The sequence below is a fragment of the Pteropus vampyrus genome, unplaced genomic scaffold (genome assembly GCF_000151845.1).
Source record: "Pteropus vampyrus isolate Shadow unplaced genomic scaffold, Pvam_2.0 Scaffold25, whole genome shotgun sequence".
Taxonomy (NCBI): Eukaryota; Metazoa; Chordata; class Mammalia; order Chiroptera; family Pteropodidae; genus Pteropus; species Pteropus vampyrus.
In genome coordinates, this window is record NW_011888806.1 from 13,029,941 (window position 1) to 13,056,698 (window position 26,758).

At 39.6% G+C, this 26,758-nt stretch overlaps 2 protein-coding genes across 21 annotated transcripts in view; both read left to right on the forward strand.

Moving 5' to 3' along the window:
* SEC31A (SEC31 homolog A, COPII coat complex component) overlaps positions 1 to 13,067 on the forward strand; it is a 61,648-nt gene extending 48,581 nt beyond the window's left edge. For 12 of the 20 annotated variants that reach the window (XM_011356356.2, XM_011356359.2, XM_011356369.2 and 9 more), the window contains 5 exons: positions 4,659 to 4,717; positions 5,734 to 5,994; positions 8,327 to 8,446; positions 10,882 to 10,953; positions 12,005 to 12,857. In XM_011356356.2, coding sequence (XP_011354658.1) covers positions 4,659 to 4,717; positions 5,734 to 5,994; positions 8,327 to 8,446; positions 10,882 to 10,953; positions 12,005 to 12,184 — 692 coding nt within the window. In that variant the 3' untranslated portion in view covers positions 12,185 to 12,857. Of the gene's footprint in view, positions 1 to 3,139; positions 3,179 to 4,658; positions 4,718 to 5,733; positions 5,995 to 8,326; positions 8,447 to 10,881; positions 10,954 to 12,004 lie in introns of all 20 variants that reach the window. The other 8 variants (XM_011356354.2, XM_011356357.2, XM_011356358.2 and 5 more) reach the window with 2 other exon arrangements.
* Positions 13,068 to 24,188: 11,121 nt separating this feature from the next.
* The window catches only part of SCD5 (stearoyl-CoA desaturase 5), a 134,592-nt gene continuing 132,022 nt past the window's right edge, over positions 24,189 to 26,758 (forward strand). The window contains exon 1 of the mRNA XM_011356373.2: positions 24,189 to 24,795. Coding sequence (XP_011354675.1) covers positions 24,564 to 24,795 — 232 coding nt within the window. The 5' untranslated portion in view covers positions 24,189 to 24,563. The remainder of the gene's footprint in view (positions 24,796 to 26,758) is intronic.

The following is a 26,758-nucleotide window of genomic DNA, read 5'->3' on the forward strand; positions in this document are numbered from 1 at the left end:
CCTGTGGAGGGCTAATGCCTATATTAACATGGACAAGGGTCTCCAGTAGCCAGTGATGGGCCATATTCAAATTTTAAATTTACCATTTTAATCTTTTTTAAGAGTATAGTTCGGTAACATTAAGTACATTCACGGTATTATACAGCGATCACCACTTCTTACCTACAGAACTTTTTCATCATCCCCCGGTAATCACTGTTCTACTTTCTGTCTATTTCTGTGTATTTGACTGCATCATATAAGGATCATACAATATTTCTCCTTTTGTAACTGGCTGTTTTCACTGTCTTCAAGATTCATCAACGTTGTAGCATATATCAGAATACTTTCCTTTTTAAGGCTGAGTAATATTTCACTGTATTTTTATACTACATTTTGTTTATCCATTCTGCACATGGGCATTTTGGCTATTGTGAATAAAGCTGGTTTGAACATGGATATACAAATATCTGTTCAAGTTCCTGCTTTCAGTTCTTTTGGACATATACCCAGAAGTGGAATTGCTAGATCAAATAGTAACTCAATGTTTCATTTTTTGAGGAACCACCAGACTGTTTTCCACAGCGGCTGTACCACTTTACATTCCCACTAGCAATGCACAAGAAACTCAGTTATGCCACATTTTCTTTTTTTCTTTTTTTCTTTTTTGATTCTGGCTATTCTAATAGCTGTGAAATAATATTAGAAATAGTATTCTTATAGCTGTGAAATGTGCATGTGTTTTTAAAGGATTGAGATCATAACACACGTCATTTTACATCTTTTTTTTCTTAATGTTACACCATGAACCATTCTTTTGCCAGTTAGTCATATCATCATTTAAAAAGAGTATGAAAGAGATTTATCCCTATTTGATAGTTTTCTTGAAAGAGTAAAGAGATTATTTCCTCTTTATAATTTTATGAGAGAATTAATGCTCCAGATTAGACTATGTTGTGTTGATTTTTTAAGTGTTGACCAGGAGTATCATTGTGCACTTCTCTAATGAACGTCCATGATACTTTCTTCTGTAGATATCGTGTTCTTCATGGAGCTTGCTTTACCTGATGTTGCTATTGAAGTGTATCCCTATAAATTAGAAGTCAACTTGTGTTTTATTAAAAAGTCACATTTAAACAATTTAAAGACAAAAGCAAAAAGATTGAAAGGGGTTAGAATTATAGCAGAGACAAAACTGCATTAAATTGGTAAGAGATTTGAACGATTATTTGGCTGAAATGAAACATGTGGCTAAATATTTTACATGGTTTGAGGTTAGAAGAAGTCAGGCATATGTTTTGGGGGGAACTTTGATTATTGTACAACTGTTACTTTCTATTCAACAGACATTCCCACCCTCAAGTTATGCAGGCTAGCCACTGGCTCTGTGTTCCTGTTGAGACTCTTTGTTTCTGATTTGATTTAGTTTCAGTCATAGCTTTGAATTTGATGTGATTCAAATTATAACTTCAGTGTCATTTTACCAAAGGGACATAGGAAATTGCTCCACACACTTTTTTATGCTGCTGATAGTTTATGAAATCAGGGTTCCAACTCAGGTTTAAGTCACTGCCATGAGAGGTGAGAGGAAAAATAGCTCTCATCTTCTGATCTTGCCTCTCATGGGGCAAGGAAAGAGGGCATGTTCTTGGGACTACTACCTGGGAAAAAAAAGGATCAAGGCCAAGGTATTTTCATTACTTTAAGTTTGAAATATAGTGACGCCTCTGTCCAGAAGCAGAAGTCTAGTGCTAGAGAGTAAGTACATCAGTAGTTGCAAATCAGGTCAGTCCTCTGTCGTAATACACACACAACTCCCAGGGGTTTATTAACTACAGTGCTGTGAGGTCATGTTTTGCAGGGAGAGTTAGGTTGTAAAGTCATCATTTAAAGCAAAAATGGAAAATCACTTACAGTCAGTTATTATTGATCACTCTTCTCTTCAGTTAAGGCCTTGTTGAAGAAGTTGGTTTGTGTTTAAGAACCATATTGGATAGAAAAGCATCTATTCATAAACTCCATACAATGAGATTTCAAGTTATGGGATTACCTCTCCCACCTTACAATTTCTCTGAGGCATATGCTTGAGTAGAGCTCAAACAGATTGAACTCACTAATTAATCGCTCTGTTCTCTTGGTTCTTCTCTTCCCAAGTGAAGATAGTGGAATTCTATGTGCATATGATATACCTCCACTGCATGCTTTTAATTTGAGGTTGGGCCTGGCCCTGAATATCTGAGAATTTTTGAATTGCTGTATTAGTTTTCAGACTTCTTTCCTCTTGTCCACAGCTAGAAACGAGTTCTCTTAAGAGAAGTAGTGATATTGGAAGACTTGTGCTAAACAGTCTGCAAATCTGTATATTCTTACAGAAAAGACCATATGAAGTGGTTACATATTTCCTGGGCCTTTTCTCATGTATGCTCATATTCATGGTATGACCCCAGAAATTACAGTTTTTCCAGAATGCAGACACTTGAGGCCTCCAAAATCCAGCAGTGAGGTGGCACCACCTTGTTAAGATTGTCTGACATGTTTATCTTTAACAAGTGCAGTGCTGAAGTATGGGCCAGTATAGGAATCCTCCTATTTTATTTTAGATTGCTACTACTAAAACAGGATTTTGACCAGCAGCATTGGCATTACATGAGCTGGCCGGAATGGTAGAATCTCGGGCTCTGCACTATACCTGTGAATTAGTCTGTATTATAAATAGATCTTCAGTTGATTTGGATTCACAGCTTTAGATAATACTAAAATGGTCATATTAGTTATAACATGTTAGAAAGTGCTCTCCTTTCAGTGATATTTCCGAGCTTCATTGATCAAATAGAAGAACAATTCATGCAAACAGGGAAAAATTATTTTAAATAGGAAGGAACAAAATTTTAAAAGGGACAGCACACAGTAAGAGAAAAAAATGTTTAAGACTTAATTGAACTGACACAAATGAATTTGCTTTACCCCTCAACTGATTCTTAATTAGATAAAAGACATTTCACATGATTTGATTAAAAAGTAAGTTCTCTTCCCTTATAAAATTAGTTTGTTCTTTCTGGGAGTTGACAGAGGGAGAAGAAACAATTATAAAATGAAAAGTAGAGTTTAGAATGTCTTTGATAATAATACTGTATAAGTGACTTTTACATTTTGTCTACAGAAAATCAGTCTATGCAAGACCAGGCACCTATGTTGGAAGGTGAATTAGTTACAAAATACACCTCTGGGAATCGCTGAATCATTGAATGCAATTAACGATTGGACATTCACAATAATGCATGTGAACTTCAAAGCTGATGATATCCTAAATCTGATCAGTATCATTTTTTATTTGGCTTAATGAATCGGATCTTAGAACTGATTGAGTTAACATGGTGACACAAATAGCTGTAAATCATAAAAGTCATCTATGTTACATAGACATAAAGATGATTATACCAAGATTCTCTTATGAATAAGATTGGAAGGTGATGGGAGAGATTTTTTTTTTTTTTTTTGGATGAGAGAGATTTGAATGCTTAATCAGTGTTTGACCAGAACTTTAAGAATTTGTTAAGCAAATAGTAGCACGTGGTTTAATATTTTGTGATTAGCTCTTGAGTGTCTTGAAGGTTATTTGGCATTCCATCTTCTAGTAAACTTGCAGAAAATTAGTTTTATCTTTAAAATCAAGGAAAATTACTCCATGCTGGTTAGAAGATCTTGTTATAAAAAAATTTCTGTGACATTATGTATGAGTCACAGGTACTTTGGTTTGCTAAGCAATTTTGTGATTTAATATCATGAATATCAAAACAAGTAAAAGGTAAAATACTAAAAGAATATTTAATTTATTGAAAGAGGAGTTTTTGTCTTTTCATATACACATATACAAAACTCAGTGAAATGTAATATGATTATATTGTGATTTAAAAATTATCCTGTCTTCTTTCTGGCATGTTTTATTCCTTTTTTTCTTTAAAGATACTGGCATTAGGGTCCTTAATGAGTTTTGCTTCATATGTTCATTTCTCACTTTGGGACGACAGGTTTTTTGTTTTTGTTTTTTTAGAGAAAATTTACAAAAGTCGACAGTAGTTTAATTTTATATTTGCTGCCAGCCTGGAATTTGTTGTGTGGCATAAAAAAAAATCTTATCACTAATATTCGAATGCTCTTTTATATTTTTTAAGTAATTTCTAAGGCAAAGATGATAAAACTTACTTATGTCATGAAGTTGTGCTCTTTTTTTTTTAAACAGTGTTTCTACCATGTTTACTTATGTTGAATTGCTTATGTTAAATTTTTCTCTTGGGAAATAGATTACTGCTTTTATTCTTTTTTTGTGTGTTGACTATCAGAAGCCTTTTTTAAAGCAGACTCAAGCGATTTATTATTTTATTAGGAAGGCTATGTACCAATACAGACATAAAAACTGCACTATCCTTAAATTTAGCACAGCTCTTTCACTTTAATATCAAGATATCTTGCCTACTAAGCCAAGGCCTTCTGTTTATTAAAGGTAATGAGTTTGAGAATCTAGGGCGACTGACAGAGTGATCCCCACAGCTCAGCTGGTAGAACTTTTGTGACAGTTATCTCAAGGTTAGGGCAGAATTCGAAGGTATTCCGATAGATACAATTTAGTTTTCTTCTTTTCATGATTTCTAAATGAAAATGCCCTCTCTTATCTGTTATAGGTCCTCAGAATGGTTGGAATGATCCTCCAGCTTTGAACAGAGTACCCAAGAAGAAGAAGGTACTGGAAAAAGATTTCCATCCAACTGCCTATGGGTGTTCTGTTAATCATGTAGCCACCTGGAGCACATACTTCACTGATCCTTTTAAAGGCCAAGCTTATTGACTGATATATTTAAAGTGTATTTCTACTTACATCTTCTAGTCCATGAAAGGAAGGAAAAAAAGTAGAAAACAATATGGTGGTATGAATTAAACCCTTTTTAGAAGGCAAGATGTAAATTCCCTATAGATCTCTTTTAAAGAGTAAGAAACTCAAAGAGTAGGCTTCTCAAATGAATTTTTTTGGGGGGGATTTACTTTGGTAATCATGAATTTGATCATTATATTTTAGACTATTTTTGTCTATCACAGATAATATGAATGAAGAAATAGCCTTGTAGCAGAGCATTGTTTAGATGTCAATAACTGTTGAGAGAGCTTTTAGAGCACAAGATAAGATTTTTCTTTCTCCCAAGCGATTGTCTACTTTTTTTTCTACTCCTAGTGATCTCCTTCCCCCAAATATAGTAATGAGAGGCCATAACATAAAATCGAGAGACACTAAATGAACAAGAAAACCCAAAATTTAGATTAGTAATAATGAGGAATGTAATCTACTACTTTTAGTGTGATTCAGTTGATGGGTAAAATCTACTTAGTGATCTAGGAAATGGGTATTGCATCATGATCATATTAAACACACAAGCACACGTTTGGCACATCTGATTTTAATATTGCTAGATATAATTCTCCAGACCATGACATCTTCTTTCGGAAACACCACAGTTTTGGCTTCTCATTATGGGAGTAAGTGTGTAAGGCAAAGGGGAAACTGAGAGGTCTAGTTTGAGTTTCTCCAGCTCTCTTAGCTAGGTTAGCTCTATTTTTATGTTTTATTCTAGCATTCATAAAATTTTATTGGAAAAGTATTAGTATTAAAATTTTTTTTTTAACCATGGAATAGCCTAACTCCTTTAGTTAAAGCTGAGGAAACGTTGCTATCATTTTTTTCTTACTCTTATTTTCTTTTAAAAGATGCCTGAAAACTATATGCCACCTGTTCCCATCACATCACCAATCATGAACCCCTTGGGTGACCCCCAGTCACAGATGCTGCAGCAACAGCCTTCAGCTCCAGTACCACTGTCCAGCCAAGCTTCATTCCCACCGTCACATCTTCCAGGTGGCCAGCCCTCCTTCCATGGCATACCCCTTGGTCAACCAGGCATGCCACCATCTTTCTCAAAGCCCAATATCGAAGGTGCCCCAGGGGCTCCTATTGGAAATACCATTCAGGTAATAGTAAATCTGTGGGAGCGAAATGGGGAGATGGCTCTATTTTAGTAAGTTTTTTTTTAATGTGTTAACTTTTATGGTTATACCTTAATTAACGAACATCTAAACTTGGTTTCAGTTTAGACAAACTGAATAAAACATAGTAACCCTTTTTTAAAGATTGGTCATGTATGCATATTATTTTTTAATTACATGGCCACATACAAATTTTCTAGAAGAGGCTCATATATTCGCTAGTATGTGTTTACAGTAACTTGGCAATCGCAGTATTTCACTCGGCCTGATCGGTAGCCACAATAAGATCAATTAAATCTGATACTTGCTTCCAAGGTTGCTAAGCAGAAGCTGCTTCCAAAGGTTTTTCCTTTTAAAATGTAAAATAAAAATGTAATGAGTTATATTTTTTCTTGTGTACATGTGATTGCTAATAACATGTAACCTTATCTTCAGATATATAAATTTGTACTTGCTTTTTACGTACAAACTGCTAGTTGGAAAGTTTCTAGATGATGAAAAATCGATTACATTTCCATATAACTGACTTAGACATAACACAGGTAAACATTTTGATCTATTCATGAAAAGTAAAGAGCTGGGCCAAAGTTTACCATAAGATGAAACAGTTTCCTGCCCAAGTATAAAAATAGTTCTCTGTTTTTGTTTTTGATTCATTGAATTCAAATTTGTAATGATTATATCTATCACAAGAGTATGCTTTGTTGTTAAGAGATAGTTCTGCCTAAGGAACTTCTAAATATTAAGTTTCATTATAAAAAACAGTTTCGATGGAGATGGAGTGAGTTGCTTCTTTCCACAAGAATATAAATGATAAAGCTGTGTTGATAATTTTTTTTTTAATGATTACAAGTTTATATTAGTTTGGAAAGTTACCCAGCCACTCACTTTGGTTTAGACCTGGCTGCTCATGCTATACTCATCTAAACCAGAACCTCAGTTACCATCGAAAGGGAGAGCTGCATAGATGTATGTGTTCAGCCAGGCCATAATATTTGGCTACTTGCCTACTTGGATGTCTCTGAGGCACCTCACACTCTATGCTCAAAACCTAATTCATAATCTTCCACTCAAACCTAGTCTTCTTTTGGTGTTTCTTGTATCAGTGAATGGCACCGTAATCCTTTCTATTCAGTCCAGCCAAAAACCTGGGAACATCTTTATACTCCTTTTCCTTTAACCTTGTTTTTCATCTCTATCCTCAAATTTTGTTTCTGTTACTTTAAATCTCTCTCAGATCCCTTCTTTACATTTCTACTCTGGTCCACACTGCATTCCTCTGCAGTCTTCAGCAGTACAAGAGTCTCTAATTGGTCTGCTAGCATCTTACTTCGATTCATCTCTAATATGGTCTTGTCTCCTGTTTACTTAATATATTACAACTTCCCATTATTCTCAGATTAAAGAACAAAATATTTCACCTTGCCTGGAAGGCTTCAGCTCATTCCTGCTGCTCTCTGCTCCAGTCTCACTGGCTTCCTTTTAGTCCCCTTGTATCATATTCCTTCCTTTGTATGTTCCTCTTCCATCTAAAATACTTTTCCTTCCCCATTTAACTGCTCAACTCCTCCTATCCTTCCGATACTTTCCTTAAGAGGGCCTTAACAGAGTTGCTATTTTACGTGCATTTATTCCATTTAAAATATTTCCTTCTCTTCCGTTAGCTTGTAAACTCCCTGAGGGCAGAGATTATTCCTGTATTAGCTAACCAGTACATAGCCAGTGCCTGGCCCATAATTGCCTAATATTTTTAAATGAATGAACTAATAAATCAAAACTAAAAATTTAGACATTCCTCTTTGTTTTTCCATCTTTACACACAGTAACATCATGGTCTCTTCTACCCTAATCTTTGGCTTAATCTTGCAGTTTGGTAATAGCCCGGTTAACAACCTCCAAGAGTAAATCAAAGAATAGAAGAGTGCCAGGATAAACAAAAATGGGCGACAAGCAGAGTAAGCAGCCCCTCTAACCAGCCAGCTTTAAAAATGCCTTGTTCTTTTTATTTCCTACTGGCACAGGTCTGCTTTCCATCAGTTATATACAAGAGGGATCAACATATGTTCCATAATTAATTAAATACATTATATCTTATCCTGTTATTGAGAATACAAGCTGTGGAAGGAGCGCCTGTACCTTCTACTGGATATCTGATTTTCGTTTTTACTTATCTCAAGCGATTTCTCATGTTTATTTTTCATTCAGTTTTGAATAGCCTGTACAAGGTAGTTGGTTTCGCCATATCACAGAGTTTAGGCCTCCGTGTATAGGTAGCTTCTGGTCATTTCTTCTCATTTTATGGTACTATTTCTTCCAGCATGTGCAGTCTTTGCCAACAGAAAAAATTACCAAGAAACCTATTCCAGATGAACACCTCATTCTGAAGACCACATTTGAGGATCTTATTCAGCGCTGCCTCTCTTCAGCCACAGATCCCGTATGTATTTTTTCTCATACTTTGCTTATTTAAAATAATTTTTATGAAGTTCTTCTGTAATTATTGCTTGAAGCCCTACAAGATACATTTTAAAAATTTGTACAAAAGTAATAAAGCTAGCACTTACATAATTTGCTGTACATACAAAAACATTTAATTACTTTTTTAATATAAATTTATTTAATCCTCACAATAATCCCACAGTAGTCCTCTTTATTTTACACATGAGGAAATTAAGGCATAAAGCAGTTAAGTAACACCTAGGGTCAGAGCCAGCATTCAAACCCAGTCTGGCTCCAGAATTCATGCTCTCAACCACTATGTGCATTTCTTATCAGCCAACCTCATGTTTGGCACATAAATAGAATAGTGGTATGCAAGAAATCCAGATTTGGTGTTTTTTTCTCTGAGCTTACATAGAAGCTTTTAAAAGTAGGAATCATATGCAAAGATCTTAAAAACAGTTAAATGTTTTAGTTATTAGAGTCATATTCATAATTAAGGCAACTTAGTTTACTTAGTTTACTTAGAGGATGCCTGTGTATTGGCAACAAGAAAAATTCCACAAGGCTAGTTTTGTTTTAGATGAAATTTCAGTTTCTGCCAGCAAACATTGAATAGACTTATTTACCCACTGGTTACTTGTCTGCTTGAAAAACAACTTCTGGAATTTGTTGTTTCATCAACATTGAGTATTAATATGTGCAGCCTTCTGCTGGTCTCTGGAAAGCTGTTCCCTGTACCAAAAGTGTCGGGAAAGCAGGGCCAGGGAAAGGTTAACGTAAACCTTGGCGCCTGACATTCTGGGGGTGATGGAAAGACTAGTCTTGGATAGAGAGCAGATGAGGCTGATAGCCCAGTAAACACCATTTCCTATGTACACCTTTAAATAGACAGGCCACCGTCATTCAGAAATAGAGGAGTCCTAATAGAAATGTGGGAAAACTCCAGTCCTTCAGGCATGAGTCAGTACAGAGAGGCTGGGGAACACATAATTCATTGCCCAGCTCAATAAATTTTTGTTGAGTGTAACACCTCTAGGTCACCATACCATTTACCTTCTGGGTCCATAGGAGCCGGCAGAGAACCACAAAAGACAGAGTGGTCCTCTAATTCCTGTAACTCTTTGGGGGAGAAGTTCTAATATCTTCTCCTGCCCAGTTGCCCCTTGGGGTAGAGCTCCTGTTGGTAGCTATGTGACATTAGCTTCAAACGGTCCATTTAATCAATAGATGCAATCATTTTTATAGTATGACTTTATTTCTATTTTCACTTTAATTAGGGCCAAACAACACAAAGTGCTTTTGCAGCACAACTCAGTTCTTAATCTTATCCTTGGTAGCTTTATCTTTCCTCTCTTTTCTGAAACACTTACATTTCTTCCCTAAACATACCAAGAGCACATCAGCATCAGGGACTTGTACTTGCTGTTCCTTCTGCCTGGCACTCTTCCCCCACATAACTGCATTGCTCACTCCTCACTTGCTCAGCCTTCTGCTCAAATGTCCCATTAGCCATTGGGCCTTTCTTTACCACCTTCACTCCCAACACCTCTAGCCCCCTTACCCTGTTAACTTTTATTCATGGCATTCATTACCATCTGACATAGAACATATTGTTTATTTAGATCTTTTTCCTACCCAATATGAGGTCCATGAGACACAAACGGTATCCCCAGCATGGCGCATAGTAGGCACTCAATAAATATTAAAGAACATTGTCACTTCTAAAGCTGTTCATAATGTAGATCATTATGTTAATCACATTGTAATTTCAAACCTTTAATTTAGGTTTTAGAATAGTTTTCTCTCACTATTCCTATAGAACTAGGATGGGGTGGAGGGATCTCCTTAATTTAAGAACTCATTTTACTACTTCCCTCTTAAGTCTTAAGTCACCAGAAAATAAGTTTTTTCCTAGGCGTTTTAAAGGTTCAGAAAGAGGCAGAATTAAACAAATCAAATAGACTAAGTGTGTAAGTAATATTTTTGAAAGGGTAAAACAAAATTCCAGTTCACCTATATGTTTGCCTCTGGCACCCACCCATAATTTATAACTGTACTTAGAATTTATTTTCTGTAGTACACTGACCCATTGCTGCCTCCAGATGGTGCTGCCTGTTGCTTGTGGATATGGTACACCTGTACATGTGCATACCTTGTCAAGTACGATTGCAGTCCACATGAAATCTAACCAGTACTCTATTTGCACACTGGAAGGAAAGAGCCTCATTATCTTGCCCTCTCCCTGCTATTAGATTACTGATCTCTGTCTTAATAATCTGTTCAAGTTTCTTGGCCATAGTTGCCTCCATTTCTTTATAAAATGAAGTTGTTCAACATCATGAGTATAAGGTTTAGTGAAACGAGATAGGAAAAATTCTTTGGATAAAAGTTTAAGTTCAGATACAACGTATCTATTTTCCTCTCCTGCAGCAAACCAAGAGGAAACTAGATGATGCCAGCAAACGCTTGGAGTTTCTATATGATAAACTTCGGGAACAGACAGTAAGTTTGTGGGACAAAGAAGGATTTATGATAAACATTTGTTCCTAGTTGCTAATAAAATAAGCATTTCATCAGCATTCAAGCGTAGTGTGCTTGGAGGCAAAACTGTCATGATAGTTATAGAATGGGCTTTGTGCTAACCGAATCTTAAATTTCATTTTTAGGGGATGGGGAGATAGGACAGAGCCTCTGGGATTGCGGGGAGAGAGGGAGCAAAGGAGGGAGATTTCTTTCAAGCAGAGTTTTTTCTTTATTAATGAAAGCATTAGGATAGGAGAGAAAAAACTGGGACTTTTTACATTTTTGCATTTCAGCATTATTCTTCCCATTCCCCACATTGGTCCCATCAGATAAAAATAACCATTTATGTCATGAGAACCAAACCAAAGGAAGTTGATATAACAGTGGAAGTGGTGCGGTCCAAGGACTGATCCAAAATAAAGTTTTCCCTCAAAAGTATGGACAATATAAACCAAATAATGACATGGAAAACTATAGGTTTTATGGTTTAAGAGATGACAGAATTATAAAATGCAGTTGAGAATTAGATAAATTGAGTTCATGATGAAGGCTGTTGCCCTACTAATGGAAGTAGATCAAAAATACAGGATCTCTATTGTAGACAAGGTTTTAAATAGATTGAGTCTTTAAGGTATCATGATTAAGATCTTTAAACTCCTTCATGTGCCTGGGAAAATTTCTAAAAGGTGTGAGGCTGTATCTAAAATAATTGAAGAATTAAAGCTCTTAAGGGGAGAGAGACATTAGCATTTTAGCTTGGGGGAGGAAATCAAGAAAATACCTGGCTTATTATTATACATGTTTAATTCATAAATAATTTTCTTACATACCATTTTGTCATAGTTTTGTTTTATAACTTTAGTGTTGCTTGCTTAATCTAAAAAACTTTCTAGAAATGCTAAATAATTTATACTTTTTTATAATGTTTATTTCAAGCTCCTTTTAAATATTGGAGTTTAATGTTTGTAGAGGGTCTCATGGGAAATTCCCCTTAATTTAATTCTTTCTCTTCGTTCCACCTTTATTTCAGCTTTCACCCACAATCATCAGTGGTTTACACAACATTGCAAGGAGCATTGAAACGCGAAACTACTCAGAAGGATTGACCACCCATACCCACATAGTTAGCACCAGCAACTTCAGCGAGACCTCTGCTTTCATGCCAGTTCTCAAAGTTGTTCTCACCCAGGCCAATAAGCTGGGTGTCTAAAAGGACAGGTTTACTCGCAGCCATATTGCCATTTTCCAAAAGAAACATGTTTTAAAAAATGATAAGATATGGACCAATTCTCATTAGCATGTTTCCATAGCTGGCAGTCAAGAGCATTTACACTATTTCTGCAGATATACTCATTTTAGAACTGCTATAAACCCTGGTGCTTTCTTTTGTTTTAATCTTTTATTGCCCATGATGATTTTCCTATTCTGCAAATAACGTATTTCCTGGATTACACATAATATGTTTTCCTCAAGTATTCCGATAAAATATGGTTTTTAAAACCATAGTGTACTTTTTGGAAAAGGAGCATCTGGTTATGCATAAAGCAGAGCTAAAACTAAATTTCTTTCATGTCCTCTCTCTCTCTTCTGTGTCAATCAGATTAAAGTGTGTAATCCTATTTTAAGTGTATGTAGTCTTTTTTTTTTTTTTTTCCAAACAGCTGTTCACAGTTTAGTTCAGTCCTTATTTTTTATGTCTTTGGCTTCACTCTGGTCCTGAACAAATAATTAAATTTAGAGGATGCTGCATAGATTTTAGCAATATTGATGAAAAGTGGGATCATTAACTTTACTTATCTATAAGAAAAGACTGAGCATTTTCATTCTGTAGAATGCATTGAACTTTATTAATAAATGTTTTCAGTATTCTGTTTGAATTTTAAGATTGAATCGTCTCCATTTTATATTTAGAAATTCATTTATCCATTTTTAAAAAGTGATCTATGGCTCTGAGGTTTAGGTTCAGAAAGAAAACTTTAATTTCTGTCAATCCCCTGAATCAGCCAGATGTTTTTCAGCGTTTTTCTGTCAAGTGATTTTATTACAATCTGTCTTACGAACAGTGTGGTAAATAAAAGATAATGTTCCCCGTAGACTCTTGAGAATCAGATACTAATAATTTTTCTTTGTCTATGCAATTTTATCTAAGCGGGTTGGAAAACTAGAAAATAAGCACTGTGACAGTTTTGGAGGTAGAAGTGCTATTCCAAGGAATTAAGAGTAGTTTGTCAGGTTTTTTTGCAGCCCGAGGAAAAAAGTTTGCAAGAACCTCTGTTTCTTTTGCTGAGATTCCTTATTCACCAAATTAAACCCCTCTTTACAAATTAGCAAACTCAATTTTTAGCTCAATTTTTAACTAGAAGAAGGACGATAGCAAGTATCAACATTGGAGCCTTAAGGAGGGGTGATGTATCAGCACCCTGCCATCAGCCTCCTAGGAGTTTGTTAGTCTGAGTCACTTCTGTGACTCATTCAAGTGGCAACTTGACCTCATGACCTCAAGTGTGGTATCAGCTTAAGACCCCATCTGAGCAACAGGCTGGCCTCTAATAATTTTTTTCATTCATCACCTTTATAGTTAGGATTTGTGTTATGGCTGCATATATATCCTGATGTAACAGTGGTATAATTGGCAGCATTTAACAACAACAACAACAACAACAAAAAAAAAACCAGTTCCCAAAAGATGAAAAATAAGAGTAGGTGGCAGTAGAGCTCTGGCCAACTCCAAAGATTTTACAAGTGTGAGTGTAAAAAACTATTCGTTGCTCACATCTGGGCACCTGTTACCTGTTTTCAATGCAGCATTGTGATTTTTTTTCCACTGTGGAGACATTTCTCCAAATGGCTTATAACCTTAGAGTTGTTTCATATAAATGGATAGAGGTAAGAAGAGGTGAACCCAAAATATTTTTTTGTCTCTGAAGTATGAAGACAATAGGAGATTATAGAAAGAGAATAGTTTGTTTTCCTGAAGAAAAATAAAACAACTTTCAGAAATTTTTTTTACAAGTAGAAAAAAAAATCCAATGTGATTTTGTGAGTCTGTTGTTAATGTTTTCAACTCTGAAGACATTTACATTGTACACCTGCACAATTCAGGCACCTCTGTAATAGGCTATTATGTAAAGATCTGGGGATGATAGAACTGATTGCTGTTTGGTTTGGAAAGTTATAGCTATACCCCTTTCCATGATTCATGTAGTCATTGTTTTAACCTACTTAATTTTAAAACAAGGAAAAGGGGCATGAGGGAAACTGGCAGGTGGGATTGGGTGTGGGCCAGGAGACATATCATATCTCTGGGAGTGGTACTTTTTTATATTGCACCTGCTCTTCTCTTCCATTCTTTATACTACCTTGTGGGCTGGGTGGGCCGGATGCACCCATAGCCTCCATTTGAGAATCTTTATGTGTATTGGGATACATAGCTGATGACGGTAGTTCATTTGACTAGTGTGGCATCAGGAAGAAGTTGAAAATAACTGCCGTGCACCTAACTGTTGAGACTTGAGTGAGCCTATTTACTATTTAGTCCTTTGGATTCAGAAAATTCCATGTACCCTAGGGGACAGAAAGATGCAAGGGGATTCCTAACAGCCAGAGGTACCTTGCCTGAAGGTAAAGAGAGGGATGGTGATTGGTTGACACTTTTCTGATAACCACTTGTCTCCTGAACCAGATTTGAGTTTGCCTAAGAATGACTGCATGCAACCCCATCCCTCCGCCATGGTGGAGACCTCAGGAAGATTCAGCAAATAGTATACCCACATCTCTGTATGCATACATATATATGTACGTGTGTGCTCCCCTCTTTATTTTGTTGTTCCATTGCTGTGGTGGCAGCAGTCTTAAATTTAACTCTTGTCAAATCTAGATTACAAAGAAAAAGCAATCAAATCAACTTTATATTTCTACTTCTACTAGTATACTATTTGTTTTATCTACATTTCTGTAGGATCTATTCTGCTCAGTGCTTTGGTATTCATACAAGTCTTTTGGGCCCAGGTTGCTTACTGTGCATATAAGCCTGATTGACATCAAACTGTAACATTCTTTCATTTCCATCTGTTTGCCTTTTTTTCCCCTCTAAGAGGTATGGGATGTGTGGGTTTTAAGTGGTTGGAGTAGATCTTGAAAAAGCTAATAAAATCAAACAAAAGGAAATAGACTTTGATTTAACTGTGTCATATGTTGTTTGCACTCTGGATTTATGTTTCCAGAGATCTGCTAATGTATTTATTTAGCAAACAATGTTAATGTTATGAATGAAACACCTAGAATGTCTTTGTACAAACATCATTACTCTGTAATGTCTGCATTCTTTAATGGAGCTGCATTCCCTGTTGAATTTGAATTTGATTTGGGGCTATCATTTCATAGGCCTAGAAGCCTATTGTTCATCAGGTAGGCCCATCTCTGCTTTGTTACTGGTGCCCTATAATTTTCCAATCGTGACCTTTCTAAAACCACCTTTTGTATATCACTGGGTTCCCATTGTGCAAATAGAAAGGGGTGGTGCAAAGAAGCCTTGTGAAATAGAGGAAACCTTCCTATTTCAAAAAGATACACAAGCTTATTGGCTTTAGTTCTTATATGTTCAGTTAAACCTTACGAAACCTGTGTCTCAAACACATCTACCATTATCTCTTTATACCTTTAAAGGCTATAACATTTCCCAGCTCTAGATAGTAGCATCCAAGAGTTGTTATTAACTTGGTTTAAGTCAGTAAATATAAAGTGCTTTATGCAGTTCAATAGAGACTTCATGTCTAAACAGATGTGCTTCTAGTAGGCAATGTAAAATGGATCAGTAGGGATCTTATCATAGGAGAATGGATTCAAATTTGATTAGAGAGGTTTCAGACCTTTTTTCTGGATAGCAAAAGGATGGTGATTATAATATATAATTTAAGGGAGCCATTAAGGATGACCAGTGAGTATGATTTGGTTAATGATGAAAAATCATTTCATCTTGTACCTTGTCTAATTAAGGAACTTCCCACTCAAAGTGCAGTGGAATTGAATATCACAGATTTCAATAGTAAAAAAGGAAAGCAACCATCTGCTAACAGTGACCTAAAAGTAATTTCCTTGCTCTCTGGATGTATCTCCAAATAACAGATGACCTCCTCTGACAACCTTTTTTACCTGAAGAAGTCTTTGGGAGAGAACAAGTCAGTTTTAACAGTCCAAAGTCAAGTCCACAGAGACGTACTGCTTGAACACACTGAGGAGATCTGACACTTACTCCAGTTGGGCACTGAGCTAGGTACCAAGCGCCTGCTCCCTCAGTCCTCACGTCGACCCAGGGAGCCAAGCTATTAATTCTAGTTCCTTGGTGCAGCTGGTTAGCAGTAGAATCTGGTTTCGAACTCACATCTCAGCCTAGTGAGCACATTTTTTTTCCCCCTCAAAACTGTATTTTTCCCAAAGTAAGGATGACTGCTGAAACAACAAAAATCTGAGTTTTGCTTTCTGACTTTCTTCTCGCCTCTTAATAGCTTGCAGAGACCTGGTATTTCCCACAAAAGAGGAATGCAGTTACTATTAATGGGTAAATTTATTGAGCATTGTGTGTTGGCTTCTCTTCAGGCAGGTTCTCTTTATGTGGTGGGAAAGATAGGTCTTGGCAGCCCAAAGCCTCTGTCTCCACTGTTTGTGATATACAAAGGGAAGAGAAAACCTCTCACAAAATCGAGATATGGCTCACAGACAACTCCGATTGCTTCTGTTTGAGTCCCATGCCCACTACCTGATTGAGTTTTGTTCCCAGAGAGGTAGGGTGCTGGAACTGGTTGGCCCAGCTCGTGTGCTCACCCTACCTGATGCCAACACAGTGATTTTTAAGCCCCACCAGAACCACATGGAATTGTTCCTCAAGGGAAAAGGATGCAGTTTAGAGAAGAGAGGAGAAAAGAGTGGGCCAGAGCAACCCAGTACTTCCTGTAGATCACAATAGGGAACAGTCCAGGGGGCCAGACTAGAGGGAAGCCCTGGGTAGAAACAATAAGATGCCTCTGGGGGGCCCTCTTTCTCCCAATTGCTATAAATTGTGTCTTCGTGGGAGACAGTGTAAAAGAGCACCTATCTGAGTCAAGGAACTGGGTTTTAGTGTTTTCTCTGCCACTTACCGTTAGTCAAATCATGTCACCTCTTTCTGCCTCCAATTTCCCCATCCGTAGAATGAGGGGGATAAGACTAGATGGTTCAAATTTCACTTTTAGCTCTGTGATCCATCTCTCTTTCCCACAGCATCTTTGTATATGCCTACAAGTCTTTAGAAGGAAAAACATTTGGATAAGCACCAAAGCTTTGGGAAAATATGACAGAAACCACTGAGGCCTGTTTATATTTGGATACCTTTTTTCCTCTTGTGGAGTTAATTTCATTTCTAATCTGGAGAAAAACCAATGCAGCACTTTCCTTGATTGAAAATGAGTAGGCAGGCATTAAAGAAACAGTTTGTGATATGAGGACTTAGGAACAAATATCTGCTTGGCCTTGAGGTCCTTAAGGAATGCATCCCCTCAGGAATGACACATTTCCATGAAATTAACTTTTCTACACACCTGTTCCCTACATCTCACGAATAGGCTACATTTGATTACATGGGTACTCAAATGAACTAGTTTTTCCTCTGGTGCTGCAAATCTAGGTCACCCTTTTGACATTCCTGAACTCTATTTACAAATGCTCCCTCCCAGCTAGAGAGCAATAGGGGCCTTTGCCTTTTAAGAGCAGCCTGTGGTAATTGACACAGCAGGAAGAGAAAGAGGTCGTTGAAACAGAAACAATAACGGCAGCTAATGCTGAGAAAGCTCTACATTTATCTGCCCTTGGAAACCAAAATAACCATCCTAAAAGAAAATGGGGTGGGTGTTGTGGGGGGAGGGGAACTAGAGAGCTGGAAGAGATGTGGGTGAAAACCATGTCAATACTCTTCTTTCTTCTGCAACAATAATAGGGATTGTTCATTTATTTCAGAGAGGCTGGGAACTGGGAGTAGGGAGAGAGGGGAGGAGTGTGGTTGGTGGACCTTGTTCTAGCCAGATGTTGGTCAAGGATGTGGTATAGGTACAAACAAATGTTAACATGCCTGACTGGGTCTTTAAAAGGAATGGTTAGTGATTCCTTCATAGCACTTGCTAGAGTTTGTGGTACACACTTCTCGTAGTGATTATTTGATTACATTCTGCCTCCCCTCCTAGACGGTGAGTCCCATGAACAAAGTCATACACTTCTGGGCATGGAGCTGAGCTTATGCGTGGCTTCGAGAGGACACTCAATACATAGGTGTTGAATGAAAGATTGTTCATTGATTCAAACCAAAGTTAACCTGGTAACATGCAAAGGCCAGCATACCACTGACAGAAGAGACAGGTTTGGGTTGGCTATAGTACTTTAGTGGGTTTTTCATTAAGTAAACCCTCTTATCTATGAATTAGGAAGTAAGGGTCTGCAAATCTGGCCATCTCCTATGCTCAGTTTCCTACTGCCAAACTGCAGCACTCTATTAAGAATGGTCAGGAAATATGGGAAGGGTCGTAAGCAGTAAGGTTGGGGTTTTGTTAAAAGAAAACCCCTCACTCTCTTCACACCCAAAGCAATAGAAGCATTCATTTCAGAAGAACAGGTCACCCTCATTCATGGCTTTAAAATCTCAACTGGAAAATTTTCTAATCCATTTAGTACAGCAAAGGGGAAGCCAACCCTCCTGTGACTGGAGGAAGCGAGATGACTAATTTTCTGTTAAGCCATGGAGTTGGTCTATCTCAAAACCAATCTTCCTATAATCTTGGAGGCTAACTTCCCAAATTTATGCTCTCCTGTAATCATTCAAATCTAAAGTCTGTGAGTAGTTTTCTCACTCTAGGAGCACAAAGATTGTTTACATTTGAAATAATTTGAAATAATTACATTTGAAATAATTGTCCCTGCACTTCATCCAAGAGGCAACCTCCCCTCACTCCTCCTTTACATACCTAAGAGCTATAGAGCACATCCCTTCCTTTTGCCTAAGGAGTTGTCTTAGATGATTACCTCTAATAAAGCAGAGCAGGTGATTTTATTTCCCAGTTTCCTAGTGCTGTTAGAATTCGTTCTTTCAAGGTCTGAATCTCTCCAGCCCACCCAGTTGTTTTCCCAATCTGGGATGCACCCTGGCTTCCTGGCCAGGCATATTTTATAATTGCATTGAGTCTATCTCTCTAGGATGATTTAAAAAACAATAGAAAATACCCACATTATTCAGTAGTTACTAGGTACCAAATCCTGTACCAAGCTCTATTCCTGAGAGGTAGGCAGTATCATCTCCATCTCATACATGAAAAAACTGAAGTTAGATTATTAGGCAAATTGCATAGAGAGGATTCCCAGCATAGTTCTGTCTGAATGCTTAGATTACATAGGATGAAAATAAAGATCTAAGAGACTATCATTGTTTCCAAATCACAGAGACTTGCTAACTCAGAGTAGTGGGGCCACACTCAAACCCAGGTTGTCGGATGCCAAACCAGGATCATTTCACATGTAGCCCCTGTAGCCCAAATCTAAATTTCCTTAAGAAAAGCATAGATGTGAGAATCACTGTAAATCTCTAACTTCGAGAATGGATATTTTCTTTCTCTTTATTTCATCTCTATTACCAGCATATTCTCCATAAATATTTTGACATGATTTTTTAAAGTCTTGGTATTCATCCTTTGAAGGACTACAGCCTTAGCTAGATAGCTTGCCAGGCTCATTCCCATCTCTGAATCTTTTCTTACACAGTTACCCAAGAGTCTCTGCCAGGTCATTCCATCTTCGGGGCTTTTTTTGCTGTGACCTCCATGAAGCCTCCTGACCATGGCAGACCACATACCTCACCAAGCATCTCTCACACACAGTTTTTGTAGGTGGTATTACCATCTAACACTTTCTATCTTCTGTCTTCATTCTATCCTCTTTATCTGAAGCAACTTCTCCAAGGCACATACTGCTGGCCAGAATCTAGGCATTCTAGCTGTGATGGCTTTCTCTTAGTAAATCACAGAACAATCCTTACCTGGTAAACTTAACCAAGGAGGCAAAAGATTTGTATACTGAAAACTACAAAATGTTGCTGAGAGAAATTAAAGAAGACACAAATAAATGGAAAGACATCCCATATCCATGGATTGGAGACTTAAAATTGTTAAGATGCCAATACCAACCAAAGTAATCTCCAGATTTAATGCAATCCCTAGCAAAATCTTAGTGACATTTTTTCAGAAACAGAAAAATCCATCTTAAAATTCATATGGAATCTTAATCTGCATGGCCAAAACAATCTTGAAAAAGAAGAACAAAGTTGGAGGTCTCATGGTTCTTGATTTCAAAATTTATTACAAGGCTACAGTACTCAAAAAAATGTGGTATTAGCATAAAGATAGACATAAAGACCAATGGAATAGGATAGAGTCCAGAAATAAACCCTGGAGTATATGATCAAATGCTCTTCAACAAGAGTGACAAGACCATTCAATGAGGAAAGGAGAGTTTTGTTTTTTTTTTAACAAATAGTATTTGGAAAACTAGATACCCCATGCAAAAAAAAAAAAAAAAAAATGAAGTTGGACTCTTACCTTACACCACATACAAAAATTAATTCAAAATGAATCAAAGACCTAAACCTAATTGTTGAAACTGTAAAACTCTTAGAAGAAAACATAAGGGAAAAGCTTCATAACATTGGATTTGGCAAAGATTTCTTGGACATGACACCAAAAGCACAGGTAACAAAAGTAAAAATAGATAAATTGGACTATATAAAAATTAAAACTTTATTAAGACAATCAACAGTGAAAAAGCAACCTATGGAGTTGGAGAAAATATTTGCAAACCACACATCAAATAAGGAACTAATATTCAAAGGATATAAAAAATTCCTGGAACTCAAAAGCAAAAACAACCTGATTAAAAGATGGACTAGAATAGACATGTCTCCAAATATGACATATAGAAGGCCAACAAGCACATGAAAAACTTGCTCAACATCAATAACCATTAAGGAAATGCAAATCAAAACCATAATGAGATATCACCTCATATCCATTAGAATGGCTATAAGCCAAATCAAACCAAAAAACACCTCCCCCTGCCCCTGCCCCCCACACACAAAAACCAACAGAAAATAACAAGTGTTAGGATGTGGAGAAGTTGGACCCCTTGTGTCCTGTTGGTGGAATGTAAATGGTGGAGCTATTATGGGCAACAGTATGGAAGTTCTAAAAAAAAATAAAATAGAATTATTAAAAACTCCAGTAATACCACTTCTGGATACATATCCAAAAAAACTAAAAGCAGGGTCTCAAAGAGATAGTTGTTAACTTATGTTCACAGCAGCATTATTCACAATAGCCAAAAGGTAGAAAATATCACAGTGTCCATTGTGATATGAATGGATAAACAAAATGTGTTCTATACATACAATGAAATATTTGGCCTTGTAAAAGAAGGAAATTCTAACACATGCTACAACATGGATGAACCTTGAAGACATTATGCTAACTGAAATAAGCTAGTCATGCTGCAAAAAGACAAATGCTAATAATATGATTTGATTTATATGAGATATCTAAAGTAGTCAAACCCAGAGAAACAGAAAGTACAATGGTAGTAGCCAGGGGTTAGGGAGAGGGAGAAATGGGGAATTGTTTAATGTGTATAGTTTCCATTTTGCGAAAGGAATTCTGGAGATTTGTTCCACAACGATGTGAATGTGCTATTGAACTGAACACTTAAAAAGGGGTAAGTTGGTTAAAATTATGTATATTTTACCACAATTTACAATTTTAATCGCTTTAAAAAAAATTCTTACCCAGATGTCACCTCTCTTCCTCCCCCTCTAGTGCAAATTACTCCCTCCTTTATGCCTCCACTTTGTCTTCCATATACCACTATTAGGGCTCTTATCACATTTTTGGTCATTATTTGGTTGACAGGGTAAGGATTACTGTTACGTTTGCCCCATCAGGGGTAGAGATGAACACTCATCCACTTCTGGGGTCTTGACCAGAAGCTAAGAAAATATACTAAAGTCTTTGGCAAAGACCTTAGATGAGAAAAGAAACAGTAGCCCTGACGGCATAATACACTACAGGGAACAGTCATTATTAGCAAGAGTATATCTTATACCTGTAGAGGTTTCACTCTGAGGGGAAATCTGGAAGAGCCATTTTCCTTCAGTCATCTTTTTGTAGGTAGGGTCTGAAATACCTAAAGAGTACTTCCCCTCTCCCCAACCCACAAACAAACATCTCAATCTCCACCCTTAGTCCAATCAGCTGAAATGATTGGCTCAACCCAGTCTGACCCAGGGAAGATAGATTCAAGACACAGTAGCTTATCTAATAAAGTACCCAGGGCCTAAATAAAGAACTATTTTTCTGCCTCCTCTAAACTCTGTATATATTCTTGATGCCTAGTAGGAATATTTCCACCCTCACCCCCCCAAACCCCCGCCACCCCGCCGCCAGGTAATGGACTGGACCTCGCCCTTCCAATGTTATAGCCAAGAGGTTACATTAGTTTGACCTGTCTTCCCTTCTTGGGGGCAGGGGCCATACCTTTTCATCCTTGTATCCTCAGTGTCCACTAGTCCTGGCACATAGCAGATGCCCCATAAATGCCAAACAAATGATTGAAAGGTTAGAGGGAGGATGGGATGAATCATTACAAAAACCCAGAGAGAGGTCTTGGCCAAGCAGCTAGTCTACTCCAGAGAGAAAGGACAGTCTAAACTTGAGGGCCACAGAGAGTATGTGGGTCAGGTGGGAGGGGCAACAGTGGGAGCATGAGAAGAAAAACTGGTTCATTATAAAGCCCAGGCTGAGCAGGCTGATGGAATTTATACCCTCCAGTTTCATATTCTATTGTCTCACTGGTCATTATTCTGTGCCGACATTTGTCTGGTCCCCAGGCAAATTTCCTTTCATTCTAAAATTTCAGCTCTATCTGAAGCACCACCATAACACTGGCTCAGTGGCCACAATTCCACAGCCATATACCTTGTTTCAGTTTTAAATTAGACATTATCTTATCTGGCTATTTGGACTGGTTAAAGTCTGTTAACAATAGGATGCTTATATATGGCCCTTCCATGCAGACAGTTCTTTGTAATTTTTCCCCCCTCTCCTGGAATCCTGGAATGGGTAATCCAAAAAATTAGCTTTATTTATCACATAATAGCACCCTTAAAGCTCACATTTATAGAATTTACAAGCTGGAAGGAAGAATAAGGATTAATTCTGTTTCCCTGGTAAAGAAATTTGTGCCTAGATAGCTGAGTTGGATCACAGTGAGTTAGAACTAGCACTCAGAGCCTCTGGCTTCCAGGCCTGAGCCCTTTTTCTTGTTACCTGCCTGCAGGTGCAGCCACACTTGCTTGCGACACATCTAGGGCACCCTTCTCTGCATTCTATGCAATTAGGGCTCCCTCTGTATAGCTCTAAATTATCTGTGTTAAGAGGAGAAGAATAAGCAGATACGACTTTTTCACAGGTTAATTTTCCTTGGGACATTCTGGGTGATTTTTTTCTAAAGCCCCATTCTCAATGATGCTTGCTAAAGAGTCCACAAGCGCGCGGGGTAGCTGAGAATTTGCCGTGAACAGAGCTGACGGGCTCATAGGTTGCCCGGTGGGAAGGGCAATTGTTGGCTACTAACCAGCCACCCAAATCATTTATGTACCATCTAATAGACACTAACTGAGCACCTACTGTGTGTCTCGCTACAGCTGCCTAAGAGTTGTGCGGCTGCTTTCCATCCCTCCACAGGCCCAAGGAGCCATACGAACCGGCAGACACAGAGACTTCTGATTTTCATCTTGGATCTGGCCTTAACTTGTGTTGCGACTCCAGGCAAGTGTTTTAAATTCTTCAACATGGGTGGCCTGTGACTTCAAAGGTTTAAAAAAAAAAAAAAAAAAAAAAAAAAAAAAAAAGCTTTTCAAAAGGGAAAGGTATTTTTTTGGAACGGAAACACCCAACAACAGCAGAAGTGCTGTGAGCCGCTCAGCGGGCTCCCTGTGTGGGGAGTCCCATCCCACCCATCCCCGGGCCCAGCTGCCAACCGCTTGCCCAGCGGGCTACGGCGTACGGCCCTGGGGAGCCGGGGTAGCGGAGGCCAAGGGGGCGCCTTTCTCTTTAAGAGCGCCACAGGCGATCGTGATTGGCTGTAGCTATGCAGGTCTTTCTTCCGGGCTCCCTCCGAGGGCTGCCTCCCCCGCCGCTCTACGGGCTCTGCTTCCACACCCTCTCCCCCAGCTCCTCCGCGCCCCTCCCTCCTGTCGCGCTCGCCCCCTCTTCCTTGCAGCCGAGTTCAGCGCGGCAGCGGCATGGGCGACACGCCAGCAACAGATGCCGGGCTCCCAGATGTGCATCCTTAGGCCACGCTGAACGCCCGCGGAATAGAGAAGGAACCAGAGGAGCGCCGGGAAGGCGGGACGAGAGGTGCCGAGATTCCCCCCTAAAAGGCAGAAGCCCCCGCCCCCACCGGAGAGCTCCGCGCCAGCAGAGCTCAGCTTGCCTGCTGTCGCTGCCGCCCGCGCCCACCTCTCCCCAGCCATGCCAGGCCGGGCCGCGGCCGGGGGCGAAGTCCCCTTCCGCCACGCCACAGAGGGGATCCGTGCGGGGGTCGAGGGCTCGCCGGACGGCGGCGGCCCGGAGAGGCCGGGCGCACGCGGGCAACGGCAGGACATCGTCTGGAGGAACGTCGTCCTGATGAGCCTGCTCCACTTGGCGGCCGTGTACTCCCTGGTGCTCATCCCCAAAGCCAAGCCGCTCACTCTGCTCTGGGGTAAGTCCCGCCGGCGCCGCCTGCGCACGGGGCACTGTGGTGAGTCCGCGCTTGGGCGAGCGAGGTCGCGGGTCCGCTGCCGGGTGTGCGGAGTCGCCTCTATTCTCCCCTCGCCTCCCCCAGTTCTCCCTGGCCCCCTCGGCCTGCAGTTCCCCGCCCTTTGGGACGAGCAGGTATTTCTGTCCACGTATTTTCAACTTCTGCCTTCCCCTCTGCCTGAGTAGGCGCATTTGCCAGCTCCCTGATGGAGAGAGCTGGAGGGACCCTGAGTCCTGCGGCGCCACCGCTGTGCGCAGAAGCGCGCGAGGGGAGACGCTGGGTACTGGCCGAATCGGGCTTCGAGGAATGGAAGACAGGTGGGCTGTTGTGTGGCCCGTGCGGGTCTCGGGAATTCTATCTGCTGCATTTCAGATTCTCGGTGTCCTTTCGCGGGCCTCGGATGCTGGGGCCAACTAAAAAACAAGAAAGGAAATGGAGAGGGGTCGAGACACCTGGCCCAGGAACAGTCTTGATTTTCGGGCACGAGGTAGAAGAAACCAGTTCTGGTCCTCGCCCCTGCAAGGCCCCTGTCCCTGAACCCTCTGTGATCTTCTATGCCCAGTGGCACTTTTATGATCCCAGAAGTTTCTTGGCGAGCACACCGAGCTCACATTGAGGGTGCTCTGCCCTCAGCACAAAGCTCAGATTGTGGCCATGCGGAGCCCCCTCCAGGCCTTCTCCCCTTCTGGCCTGTGCGGGTCTGTTGCTGCACCTGTGGCGTTCCCGCCACTCTCCTTCCTAGCACGCCTTCCTAGGGGCCCAGGAGTTGACCTCCCCAATTCCTCTCACTCCCCTGGCCCCAGGGGCTCAGTGTCTGCCCTGCAGGACTCCAGTCGCTGACTTCCGAACCACTTTGGAAGACCCCCTGGCCCCAGTAACCGGTTTTGGCCTCCGTCACCATAGCAGCAGTAGCCAGGACAGAAGGCACAGGCATTGATATACTGGGCTGAGAATTTGACAAGGTGATCCAAGAAGCTCTTTCAGTTCCTTTTTTGAGATCACCAAGGAATGGGGGCAGGAGAATTACAACCTACTTTTACTTCCTGAGGGGAAGAGGAAGGAAGAAAATAAGACCTCTTTCTACGAAGCTTCTTGTTTGACATAGTGCCAGCTTCAAAAGCCTAGGTTGATAATGGGGCCACTTGGGTTCCTAGCCTTTCCTTGAAATCTTGAAGTCCCTGCTCTTTGACGCAAACCCATGTAGACTGTGGGTACCTTTTAGTGGGGTGTGGCTGAGGTAGGGAATACATAGTTGAAAAATGATGAGGGAGCAGGGGTCTTTGGGAATCATGAAGCCTTTTAAATTCCCCTAAAAGCTTTGGTTAAGCTTCCTGCTTAGTAACCCTTCCCTCCTCAATTCTGTGTCCTTTTCACCATGGTCTTCGTTATGTGTTAGTTTAAATTTGGTCTGCCTTCCTTCTTATCTCTAAATGAGTAAATTGAAGATGTCCAGCCATTAATTCATGAACACACTTTTACCCTGGCAGCCAAAGTTATTGCCCCAGAGTCTCCATAGAGCTCTTCTCTTTCACTCTAGCGGTAGGACTGTGCCATTGGACTTCAGAGCTCACCTGCCTCTGGAGGATTGGGGCTTAGCCTTAATAGCTGCAGTGTCAGAGAGAGCTCAGGGAGAAGTGAGCACTTAAAATATTATCTTACATGTCTGGAGCTTCACAGAGTCCACAGGCTCTACTCCTTACAGCCACCGAGCCCTACCGACCCTGGCACCCCACCAGGAGCTACAAGGACAAGGCCTCCTCTTCAGGTTTGCCAAGTCACCTCTGCCCTATCCAGGCTGAAGACAAAATCTTTGTTCTGAAAGACCTTGGTCCGAGGATACCTCCTCCCTCGGCCCCAAACTCCTCCAGCTTCCCAGGAAAAGTGAACACACTGAAGGAGTCTGGTTTCTTCTTTATGGGGATGT